Raw genomic sequence first — 12,860 nt, 5'->3', positions numbered from 1 at the left:
CAAAGCTTTGTGCTTCAAAAGTTTTTTTGATGATGGAGTTTTTTGCTAACATCTGCCTGCTGGAGACTGCAGCGTAACAGTAATGCAGCGTAGCCATGCAGCAGCGGGTAGAATTGTTGCTGCTGGGAATGTGTGAGTGCTCCTGAGCTGTTCCAGTGCAAAGTCTGGCTGCTTAGCACCGGATCCCCCAGCGACTTTGACTAGCTCTTCAAGTTTTGCATTAAATGCCTGAGAGGGGCTCAGACAACCCTATTTTTATCTGATAATCTATGGCTGAGAAATGGTAACGAATATGGATGGGATTGTATCATCCTAGTCCAGCTCATCTACTCTTTCTCTGTCCCTGTGCAATGCCAGGGTTAGGGCTAGGGGGCAGAACGGGTTTTCTCCTCCTGTGAAAAAGACTAAAAATACAAAATCAAACAGAAACCCTTTCCTACTGAAATCATGCCTTTGAGCTGGTGGAAGTTTCTCATGTGGATGGGACTTGTGCTCCGCACCTTCGCACGGGTGACTCACCCGCGCAGGCTGCGGAAATCTCCCCAGCGATCAGCCCAGTCCTTCCTCCAGCAGTTCAGGCTCCTGCATTTCACTGTGCCTTTAGTCATAGCTAGGCTTAATTTGCTCTTTCTTCCTGTCTGCGTTAATAATGCCCCCAGCTTATTGCATTTGCGTAACTAATTGTCCAATGTGCGCTTCACAAGGGAGTGATCAGGAGCATGTCTGCTCTCCCGGCGGAACCATGTGCTGAAGCACCTAAGGAATATCAAAATGGAGCCTCCCCTTCCCCAGAAACCGGGGGGAGCTGCCAGACCCCGGTGCTTTGGGGAGCTCGTTATGGGGTACGTGGCTCCCTGCATCCGCTCTCCCCGTGTCGTAAGCCTTCACAAGCATTTCGCGTAACGTACAGCCTTGAACGAGCCCCTTTACGTGTGGGTTTGAAGAGGAAAGCGGTGTTTGCACCGCTGAGGGGCCAGCCGTGCACTTTGAGCTACAGACCGAGAGCGGGGCTGACCTGAGCCGCTCCGGCAGCAAAAGGGCTGAAGCAAAGCCGTGGGGTGCGCCGGGCTGGAGGCATGAAGTTCCCGCCTTTCCCTTTGCCGCACCGGCTAAATACACTGGGATTTCCAGGGCTGGGAGTTGGCAGGGGTAATCCCCGGGGAACCATTTGTTTTCCGAGGGGGGATAACGTCCAGCCGCCGGGAAGGCTGCGCCCTCCTCTACCCCTGCCGGTGCCAGGAGAGTTGGAACAGCCCAGGACGATGTGCGAGATTAGGAAAGGTGTGTGCTAATTAATGGGAGCGCTGGGCTGCCCCTCGGCTGGAGCCACACGCGTGGATGCGGCGGGGGAGTGCGCGTCCCCTCCCCGTCCCTGCCCGCGCCCACAAAAGGATCGCGCCCGCGGCACCCCACGGACCGCTCGCCCCACGCCTCGCCCCGCTCCTATGTCACAGCTCGAAGCGACGGCATGAAGAAATCCTCGTATTCAGGTGAGCAAAGCGGCCGCCCCGCTGCCTCTCCTCTCGGCTTTCTTCCTTTGTGTCTACTGGGGGGGGGGGGGAGTTTAAACCCCCCCCCCCCCAACCAAACCCAAAAGTATAACTTGCACAAGCGCTTCTACCTCCAAGCAAGCGGCTGTTTCACTGCATATAAACAACCCCTGTGGATCAGCGGTAAAGACTTAAAAAGCAAAACAAATCCAGGGAGGCAGCTTGTTCCAGGCAAAACTCGGTGTCCGTGGCACGGAGCTCGTTGTTGAGGAGGCACCTGTGCCAGCGCGGGCTGAGCTCCGGTGCCGACCTTGACCTTAAACCGGGACCGTGGCGTTGTGTGTATGTGACACGGATTGCCTTCGGGCTGGAGGGGCTTCCAAATCAGGGGTGGAACTGCTGGGATCCCCAAATGCTGTGGGCCTCTCCTCTCCCTGGTCCCCATCCCGGCTTTCCCGGTCTTGCCCTGTGGGGTGAGGGCTCTGTGCCCTCTGCTCTCGCAGGCTCCTTCCTCCCCAGCTAACATGGGAGCAAGCAACCAGGACTGATATAATTTCTCTGAGCCTTCTGTGAAATCCTGCCAGCGGTCCAAAGAAGTGGCTGGCGGATGATAGAGCAGACACATCTACGAAAGGTCCATTGCTCACCCCGTAAAGCTCAGGTGCTTCTCGCAGCTCCTCCGGGTGCGCGACTTTGCAGCTGATTTCTGCTCAGCTCCCGGTACCAGCGCGTGACCCCGTGCTCTGTAAGTCCAGTTCTGCCCTGCTTTACCCTGATCGCTTGCAGGGACGTGGTGTCATCGTGCTGGCCGCCTCCTGATGTCCTGAGTCACGCATCTGACCGCACCGCAGGGGTGTTTGGGGCGGCTGCCATGCTGCGAGTCACTCCAGCCACGTCATGGGCAACTGGACTCTGCCTGAGCTCACAAGCCACAGGAGCCGGGGGTTTGTCTTTCCTCGGAAAATTCCCCGTGTGATGCTGCTGCCTGTTTATTGTTGGAATTAATTAGTAATGTTTCTCTCCTGCACATTTCTCTCGTTAGTGTTGCTAAATGAACTGGCAGGGAGGTTCTATTAGGGACCGTGTGCTGGGAACCTGAGAAAGCCTAAGCATGATTATTAGCACATTGTAGTGGATTAAAGTGAGCGAAAGGCACTCGATGAATCACCCACCATGCTGGGGAGGCCGCCTTTGGAGAGCTGCCACCTCTGTGCCGGGCAGAGCCAGCCTTCCTCGTCCTATAAATCTGGTGGTTTTACAAATTGGGGAAGAGCAGTGGTGACTAGCTCTGGGGAATTTCACCGGGAATCCACATTACTACTTCAAGACGCGAGTAAGATGTACAGAGTGCCGCAGGGCCTCTGAGCTTTCTGATGCCAAAGAAACCGGTGAGGTGACAAAGTGACTTCTCAGCCACAAAGACTACGCTTCCCAAGCACGTTGCTGACAACCCCTGACAGGCTGGAAACACAGTGCCTGGCTGAGAATCTCCCAAAAAATGATGGCGAAAGGAAACAATAAGTATCTTTAAACACTTTTTGAGGTTAGGGAGCATCCCTCACTGGCCCTGTTTGCTCCTCTCCAGTATATTCTGGATCTGTTCTGTAGACTGGGTCCCGCTGAACCCAGCTGGAGGATCTCACTTGATCTCACGGGGCCGAAGCTCCAGCTTGGTCCTCCTCCATTAATGCAGCAAAATGCTGTTGCAGTGCACTCCTGTTAGCAGGCTGCTCCCCACCGCAGGCTAGATTTACCTTTTCTAGAGTACTTCAGGGGAAATCATTACCCATCTGCTATGACTTTTGAGCGCATGCCACATAGGTGTGGTCGGGATAAAGAGTTTTCCTTCGGATGCTTTACCTCTTACCAGCAGAGAGAGGCTCAGACCTTTGTGCCGTAGGCGCGGGCGCGTGCGGCTCAGCCTGGTAGCGCTTTTTTTTCCTGGAACTTCCTGGCAGCAGCAGCAGGAGGAGGGGAGAGGGTGGAAAGGGGATTTTACACAGCAAGTTAAAAATGAGCAATAACCGCTACCGAAGCCAGCTCTTACATGTTTGCTTTAGGGATGTCTATTATTTCAGATGCTTAAGGCAAGGAGGGTTGTTTTTTTCTGAGATGTTTTACTTGTCCTGGATTACTATTTTTTTTAGGGTTTTTTTGATTCTCCTTTTCCATGACTCAAGCACAATTGTATCGCCAAAGAAGTAATAGACAGGATTCATGATAAATGACACGATGATTTATAGGTATTTTAAGAGATGGTGCAAATTGTTTTGGGCAAGGACTGTTTGCAGTTTCAGATTTATGTAAGATGTTGGCGCGCACTGAAATAAGGATTGCCCTAATTACAGTACCTCCAGAATTATCCACAGCGGTTATGTGTGACCCACCCTTACCTACTCCTATTTATTCCTTAGGCATGTAGGGAGAAATAACTCCTCATATATGAGCTAAGGCTGTAGGAACAAATGCAGGAGTAACAGAGAGAACCATGATCTGATTCTCGCATTAGGGTTTAGGGACAATTTTTTTGCCATATCGTGACTTGCAAAATGATTGCCTATAAAACATGGGGAAGAGAATATAAGTCAAATTGGAGTTGTTGGTATTACCTAGACTGGGAGGCTTTGGGGAAAGAGCTCTGTCCTCTGATGGGTTAGTTTATTGTGTCCCAGGATCCCCCTCCCTGCCACAGACCCATCGACTTCCCTCGGTGCTGACTCCGCATCCTGCAGATGCTGAACGGTCCAAGGCAGCAGCAGTTACAGGTGTTAGGAGGGGGGGGTACGTCGGGTTTGTACCCTGCCAAAGGGCTCCCTGTTTGTGCTCCGGTGCGTGCGGCGGCGGCAGTGAAAAGCAAGCGAGCTCTTGGTGGGGGTGAGCGAGAGCTGCGGTGTGCGGCTGCGAGAGCGCAGGGACGTGTGCCGCAGCAAGCGCTCGAAGGAGTTTGTCAAAGCGCAGTGAAGAAGTGGCGGGTAGGCTTGCCCCCCTCCCCAAATAAGCATCACGGCTTGTGGCTGGAGGAGCGCTGCCTGTTGAGAGGCGCCCCGGTACATCGGCTGCAGCCGGTCTGCTGAGGTGGTTTGCAAAATAGAGACTGAATCTTTTTTTTTCAGGCTGATACTGCGCTGGAGAGGCCCAGCGCGATTCCCTCGGGGGCTTTTGATCTCACTTGTAGAGTTGCTGGTTGGGGCAGAGATGAGCCGGTGTTTGCAGAGCCTCGTTGTTCTCTGCTGAACCAGACCTGTCTCCTGTCAGCTAACTGGCATTGTGTTTGTCTAAGCCATGGAAAAATGAGCAGAGTTGTTCAGATTGATAATCTTTTTAAGTTTTTTTGTTTTATTTAGTTCACTGGCCAAATGGCAGTATCAAGGAAAAAATATTGCTTGGATCCACCAAAAACATTAATTTAATTTTTGATTATCATTTCGAACGGAAATTTGAAATAGTTTGTTTTTAAATAATAAAAACAAAAAAGCCATTTTTTTCAGCTCAAACTCACAGCTAGCTTTTACTCCCCAAAACCTGTATTGATGGGCCAACAAGCTATCATTTAAAAAAAAAAAAAATAATCGTACTGAGGATTTGCAATCAACCACAAGAAGCTGGATCCTCAGTTGGTGGCTGTTCAAACCTATTGCTCAAAACCTGAATTCACCGCACGAAATACTTCCACCAGCTCAGATGAATGAACTGTCCCGTTGCCCCGTTTCCACCCTGTTTCCTCTCTGCAAAACAGCCCTGCCTGTGCCTGATGCGCCGCAGCGCGTCCCTGGTGTCCCTGTTGCGATGGAGAGCAAAGCACTGTGCAGTCTTGCAGTAACAAACCGGTTAATGAAGAGGCACAGCAGCCACTGGCACGGCTGCGTAGTGCTTGTGCAAATAGATGGTGCGGTAAGTAGATGCATCAGCCTTCCGGAAGGCTTCTGCAGAACAGCAGGAGCAGAAAAAAATGCTGGGGTTTCTGTTTCATCCTGGGTCCTCACTGCTTGGTGGGACAGAGCTCTCACCAGAGCCAAAGGTGATGGAGCAGCTCCCTGCAGATCCAAGCATGCTGGTTTTTGGGCTGATGTTTGTGTCTCTGCCTTTATTGGAGGCAAAACTTTCTGTGCTGGGTTGTTGTGTTGTTTACAGTCAGCTCTTCTCTCTCACCTTCCTCACAGGATCCCATTTCGGCTCTTTTGCTGCCCCCATCCCTGCCTTCTCCCCCTTCCAGGTCCCTGCGCTCCGGCAGAGCAGTGAAGCCTGGCCTGGGCTTCTTCCCGTTCCCATCGGTGGCAGAGCAGAGCTGGAGCATTTGTCAAGTCACTGCGAGTGTGGGGGCAGTGAAGGGAAAGGAGAAAGGTTAGGAGAGAGTTTTGGAGCAGAGGGAAGCGCAGGGACGGTGGTGCTGGCAGGCTCATCATGGGGTGACCTGCCCCAGGAACACCGGTCCCTCGCCTGAGGCTGTGGAAGTTTTGCGCTACGTGGTTTTGTGTTGGCATTGTGTCACTTTGTGTTACTGAAATAGCAGGAAGGAAAATAACAAGGGCTACAAAATGAACTGGCTTCTTGATAATCCAAGAATAGCAGGAGGCTGGTACGCAGACAAAGGGCTTTGTATCTTATTTTCAGGATGCTGGAAGCTCTGCAGGTTGGCTTGGTCAGCTGGGTGGATGGTGTGTATCATTCAGATCCACGTGAGAGCTGGTTGATACCAAATGTCCGTGGCCCTTGTCCTTGCTTTAAACCCCCAAAGACAAGAGAGAGCAAACATGGTGCAGTTCCTGCATGGCAGACGCTTGCTCGCTGTTTCGAACAACCGCATCTCCAACTCCTCGCACTCGCGCTTTCCGACCAGTGATCCTCAGCCACGGTGCCCGCTCACGTTCACACATGCCGGCTCATGGGTTTTCTTCCCCAACTGCCTTCATTTATTTTTTTACCACTTGATCTATCACATCATGCTGCTCCCTGCTCCATCCCTGCCGGGGTCACTCCCCCTTGGCTGCGTGCGTGGTTGGACGTGGCCTTTGACATTCCCACTGGCTGCTGCCCCCGGATTGTTGTTTGAGCTATAGGAACGTCTAGAGATGCTCAGAGGGAATGGGTACCGTTGCCCTGAGTGCATGTACCTGAGGGTAAAAACGTGCATGTCCGTCCTCCCCATGCCTCTGAATTTCTCTGACTGGTGTATGATGGGCGGCAGAGGCCATACGAGCAGGGCAGTGTCGCAGACCGTGCTCCTACGCCAACGCTGTGGCCGAGAGCCAGCATTGCCCAGGTCTGCGCTGTGTGGTTAACAGCTAAAACCCTTTAACAATTCTTTTGATTACTTTTAAAATTAAAAAGGTCTGCGCTTTAGAGAATTAGGTTTCTAATGTGCCTGCCCTCCTTTGTGGTAGTAAAGCCTGTTATTTTCCTAGAGCGCTACGAATGATGGATGAAAGCTCCCTGATCCTCAGACAGACCGTTCTCAGCTTCCTTCAGGGCCTCACAGTCTCTTTCCGTGGCTTAGCAGATACCGAGAGTTGTTGATGGCAGCTGGCATCAGTCCTGGCAAGCTTACCTCTGCGCATCCTTGCTGCAAAAAATGAGGTGGGACCGGGAGATGTCCAATCAAAAATGGAGGATTGTTATATTTTATTTGCACGCTGACAGAATATATTGCCATAAAGGTCAATGCACTCTGCCATCACATGTTTCTGATGGCTCGTGATGATTGATGTAATCTTGTTACGAAAAAAATCTTCTATTGCAACGCTGTGCTGGGGTGGCAGGATCAGCGTGATGGGTTTGGTTGGGTGCTTCACCATTGCCAGGTTTGGCTGGCATGTGTGGGCAGTGGTAGAGCTTTGCTTCAGGTAGCAAAACATCCCAACATCTGTTAGGAAATAGTTTGGAGAAGCAAGAGAATCCAGGCTGTGGAGAAAACCAAATAAGAAACCGCAACGCGCCGTCATATGCAGAGAATAACAAAAAGCCATGTGGGGCCCAGCGGGGTGATTATCCACTTCCCCAAAACACCGATCATCTTCCCATGCCCACCTGGGGTGAGCAAGGAGAAGCGGTGCCACGTGGAACGGGGAGATGTTGCTGCAGAGAAGAACTCCCTGCCCGCTCACGGCTCCCGCTGAGGCAGGGAAATCCCTCCCAAAAGCGATGCTGCCGCTTCGCAGAGAGCGAGCGGGGCTTTTTGCGTGAGGCTAACCTGTCCCCTCTCAGACAAGAGATGCCGTGGGTTTTGCAGCGTAAGGTGGGATCCAAATCCGGGGCAAAGTCTGTAAAGAGGAGAGGACTTTGTGTCGCAGTGGTTTGTGAAGATTTAACCCGTCAGATAGATGTATGAAGTGCGTAAGCTCCCTGGGGGCACGCGGGAGGGTGGGATCCCCCCGTCCCCGGGGGTGATGCTAACTGGCCACACCGGTGCGTTTAACAACACGCCGGGGAGTTTCCGTTCCTGCCGGTCCCGACGTCCTCAGGAAGAGCAGCCGTGCCTGTGCAGCCCTCGTTCCCTACGGAAATGGCACGCTGCAAGCGGCGGTGCGGTAGGAGAGACAGCACGGTCCTGGTGAGTCGGCCCGTTCCCACGCTGGCCTGCAGTGACTTACCGGGGACAAGGGTGGCTCGAAGCTCCCTTTAAAGGGGTTATGTTTGTGGGGGTTCACTGCTGCCTGGGAAACTGCTTCCTTCTGCGAATCTCATCGTTCAGGCAGTAACGCAGGCTTGCAAAGGCCTTTCTTGCATCTGCCATGGGATGGGGTGCCTGGTTTATCACTCTAAGAGCCCGAAAGGGAATCCTGGCTTTGTGCTTGTAAGGCAACTTCCACTGTCATGCGCACAAACGAGCCGCTCTCAGGGCATGGTGGGGTTCAGACATCTCTAGAGCAGCGGCCAGCATCAGCGTGGGATGGCACCAGGAGGAGAGGCAAGGAAAAGTTTTGTCCAGTGGTGCTACGCTTGTGAAAATAGCTGGGTGGGCAGAAAAAGGCTCGTTGTGAAGTTCTTGCTCAAGCTTTAACGCTGATCGTTGCACTACAGTGGTCTGAAGCATGGTATAAGTTACTCCATGACCTGAACTTTTAATTTCAGTGAGGGCAGGTTCGAATGTGATGCCCAGAGAATGTATCTGTCCCCTCCGTTTCCCTCAAATGCCGTGCAGCCTTTGAGGGCTCCCAGGTCAAGCAGATGGAAGTTAAACTGGAGGGGCGATTGCAAGCTGGAACTAGCAGCAAAAGGGTTTTTTCTTTTTCTTTTTTTCCTTTGTCTATGCCAGATGAGTATTATTTACAGGAAGCACTTTGTGCAGCTTTGAGATTTGTTTAGAGAAGGAGTGTAGGGGGAGGAGACAGCTAAAGGCATAATGGAAATGAAAAAGGTCACGGTAATGCTCAAGAAAGTCCATAATTTCTTGGTGTGCGAGTATGGCTGTTCTGGGGACCGAGGGAATAACGGAACCCTGGCTCCAGTCCCTGGGAGGGGAGAAAGCGCTCGCCAAGGGACGATCTGCAGAGCAACCAGCTCCCTTTGGGAAGAGCTCAGCACCCAGCAGCTCTCCCCGAGGCCTCGCAGGGCTGAACCCAAAGCAGCTGCTGGGGGACACAGAGGGTCCCTGATGCTCTGCTCGTTCGCAGTCACGTCCTTTTGCAAGCTGTGGTGGTGCCAGGGACACTCTGAGAGCGTGTACTTGGGGAGCGAGTTGGAGCCCTGATCCTCAAGAGCAGCCCCTGGGTGCAAGTTTGCTTTATTTTTGATGTTATCAAGGGAAGTGGGGATTGCCTGTAGCTTTATGTAATGGACAGAATAAACAAAGGAAATGAGGACAAGATGCCCTCAGCAATTATTGCCAAGAGCTGCTGTTGAATGACTCAGTGGCTGAGTTGTAAGTGCCTGGACACGTAGAAATAAAAGTTGCTGAGAAGAATAACGCATCTTGGCGCGTTACAAGTCAGGACAAAGGACTTGCGCGTGGTAGACCATGGGAGGTGGCAGGGGTTTGTTCGAGTGAGTTTAAGGTTGATGAAAAGCTGTGAGTTAAGGAGGCTGGAGGCTTTGCTTTGCCTGTAGGATAGGGGCGGCTCGGGGTTGCAGAAGACCAAGTGTCACCCACAGGTTCGGCTGGTGGGGAGCTCCCAGCCCGCCCGGGTCTGTCACCGGGGTGTCAGCCACCCACGCTCTACAGCTGCTTTGCTCTCCTGGTATTCAGTTTCCATCTTCCATCCAATATGACTTTCAATGCTTTTTTTTTTTTTTTTTAAAATTAAAAGCAATACATATATTAATCAGTAGGAATGAGGATGAAACATAATTCATTGGCCACATGGAATTTAATTTGAAACATCGAAAGTTGATGATGTTGCCAGTGCAATCCTGAAATGCTGTAATTCTCCTCGTTCTCTGGTTTGTTTTTTGGTATGTTTCTGACCTAGCTGATTTTCAATGTTTTAGTGAGAAAAGGAGTCACGTGCCCTGTATTGCTTTTATCTAAGGTCAATTGCTAGAAGCACCAGGAAATCCTTACATTCAGACCTTTAGTAGTGCTCTTGCACCCCTGCCTGCTGCATGAAGGGTTTTTTTTTCCCCCTTTGGTGTCCTCCCTTCACACGTCTAAGAGAACACGTTTTATCAAATTGGGCATAACACTGAGAAATGTGAGTTTGAGCTGTGCCCAAGCTGTACCAAAACCACCACATCCTACCATGGGATTTCAAATGCCTCTTTTTTTAATACTTATTTTTAGCAAATAGGTTATGACTCTCAGAACAGTTGAGTATTTACCGAACAGTTCAGACTTACGCAGCCTGAAGGACTAACATTACTGTAGCTAATTGCCCTTTGACGTTAATTGTCATTCAACTACATCTGCATCTGTAAATGCTTTCCCAAATTGCTGTACTGACAAGTGAGATGCTTCAGTTGGCGAGTCCCACGGAAAGTGCTGCGGGTTGTCGGGGGATGTCATGGCTTGGGTGGTCTCTCCTGTCCTGCTTGGCAGCTGCAGTGCAAAGCTGTGATTTATTTCCTGGAGTGGGCTTTTGTCAGATAAACCTCCCAATAGTGATGTGAAATAACCTGACAGCTGATTCCTGCAGTTAATGTTGGGAAGGATGAGCTCAGCCCTTGCGAGTTTGATCCATTGGTGCAGGTTTCAAACCTGCCTCTGCGGCAGAGCTTCTCTTCTCTCCGTGCGTGCTCCTTCACGGACCAGCCGCGCTCTAGGAAATCAGCGTCGGGCGTTGATGTTTTAAAATACGTGCCAGGCTTTTCAGACAGTGTATGCGGTGGGGAGAGGGCAGGAGGATGTCTGTGGCTGTGGGGGTTTTTTTGTGTGTGTTTGGCTTTGCTAAGTTTAAGATCATCGTGGGAAAAGTTAGAGCCCTGTGCTTGAGTGTGGTGGAGAGGGAATACTGAAAATTTGTTTCATAATACGTGTCTGGAATAATGTTCAGATCTTACTGAGCCTTTTATGTCCTTTGGGCCATGAATATAAGTATGGGAGCCCCTGGGAATGGATATGAGCCAGAAAAACCTCCTGTGTCAGTGTACTGGGTGCTTATTATTGCAGGCATCTGCATTAAACCCTTTTACAGACTACTGCTGTTCCTTGGTGGACAGTTTGTGGGCTGCTGTTGGCAGAGTTTGTAACACAGAGTAAGGGTTAGTGGCTCCGGACACTGGGAAGCAAGGAACTGGAAGGTCAGTCCAGGGTATAGTCACACAGCCCCTGGGGAGCTAGGAGCAAAATCTGACCTTACGCCTGGGTAAAAATAAAAAGTGTCCTCATTCCTATCCCTGTGGAGACATCACTGTGTCCAAAGCCCCTCCATCTGATGGACAGACTGCTACCGAGAGCTGTAGCGGGGGTGAGAAGCGTCAGGTGTAGGCAGGAGCATGGGTCAGTGGATGGAAAACCAGAAGCCGTGCTGGCAGAGCATGTCCACCAGTGGAGATTGATGGGGGAAGACCAGTACAGGAACGTGGACAAGTAGGAGCAAGGGTGGGCGAGGTGGGTGCAGACCCAGTGCACGGCACAGCCCGCAGTGCTGCCGGGCTGGAGGAGGGAGCAGAGATGCAAGGAAGGAAACAACTTTGCTGGTGAACTGAGCGTGTTTCCTCCTCAGACACCCCAGGAGCAGGGTGTGAGCCATGGCATATTGGTCTTTGCCCTGGGGTTTGAATGGGGGGCGTTTATAGATATTTTGAGCATTTCTGCAGCTCTCTCCCAACATGTACTGAAGGTGAGGAAGACGGGGGCAGGAGGTGAACCAGGTTTCGTGTGCTTCTGGGCCAAAGTTGGTCAGCTCTTGGGGAGGAAGAGTAGAAAGCATCAAATCTTGTAAGGATGCAAGAGAAAACATCAAAACAGGAAACAAGTTCTTCAGAGTTATGTGCTAGGATGAATTAGAACAGCCAGAAGTTTTACTGGGGCATACTGGGAGGAATGGCTGGAAGACAACTGTGATAGCCTCCGAGAGGGTTAGAGCCATACAAGTAACCCTTGAATTATGTTACAATTGCATTTATATTTTATAAATGTTGTTACAAATAGTCTGGTGAGGTAGTGTGAGTTCTCATGACTACAGAAAGAAATTTTTATTGATAATTTCCAGTCTGTGAACACTTCACAGCAAGGTCGGACATCTGCATAGGGATTAACCTTCCCCATGAATAGCACCGGAGCCATAAAGAGTTTTTAGCTTCATCTTTGGACCTTCCCTTGTATAATCATAGCACAGGTAGAGGGCACAGGGCTCTCTTTGAACTTGTCAGACAGAGCCCAGGCCCCTACGTGTGGGAACCATGCCTCCTTTAACATGCCTTAGTACGTGGGGGGTTTTGACTCTTCTCGGCTGGACAGCAGAAATGACCACCACAGGGAAAACTCTCTCTGGTTTCTTAGGTCAGGAGCATTCAGGACCAGAAGTTGCATATTCTTTTTATATCTACGTGGTGTGTTGCAAAAGGTGTCACTGGGTAGAGAACAGCGAGTCAGAAAAGGAGGAGACACGGTGTTAAAAATACTGATCGTTGTGCTCAGTATGGCAATAAACGGTGACTGCATATGGCGAGTAGGCTGCTCAGATAACCCACAGCTCGTTGGCAGGGTTTCTCCTTCCTCACAGCCTCGTCTCCGCTGACTGTGGGCTGCCAGGGCTGCTTTACCTAGGACTGTTCCGTGCTGTCCTGCTATCCATCTGGAGATGACCTTGTTTGAATTTCTAGGAGAGCACAAAGCTTGCTGGGGTGGGTTTGTTTGCGTTTCTAAGCAAATACCTGGCTGTCACGTGGAGCTGGAGCAGGTGGCGTGCAGCACCGTGTCCAATTCCAAGGTACTCACAGTTTCATGGCAAAAATCATGGCTTATGATTATGTCCTCCACAGCCTGGAGGACCT

At 51.1% G+C, this 12,860-nt stretch overlaps 1 protein-coding gene across 2 annotated transcripts in view; it reads left to right on the top strand.

Moving 5' to 3' along the window:
• The first annotated feature begins 718 nt into the window (after positions 1 to 718).
• SEPTIN9 (septin 9) overlaps positions 719 to 12,860 on the top strand; it is a 142,073-nt gene continuing 129,931 nt past the window's right edge. Inside the window, exon 1 of one of the 2 annotated variants that reach the window (XM_054846462.1) lies at positions 719 to 1,490. In XM_054846462.1, the coding sequence (XP_054702437.1) occupies positions 1,469 to 1,490 (22 nt within the window). In that variant the 5' untranslated portion in view covers positions 719 to 1,468. The remainder of the gene's footprint in view (positions 1,491 to 12,860) is intronic. The other variant, XM_054846465.1, reaches the window with a different exon arrangement.

The sequence above is a fragment of the Grus americana genome, chromosome 18, assembly GCF_028858705.1.
Source record: "Grus americana isolate bGruAme1 chromosome 18, bGruAme1.mat, whole genome shotgun sequence".
Lineage (NCBI taxonomy): Eukaryota > Metazoa > Chordata > Aves > Gruiformes > Gruidae > Grus > Grus americana.
The sequence above is the reverse complement of the archived record's forward strand: the minus strand, read 5'-3'. Positions and strand labels throughout refer to the sequence as shown.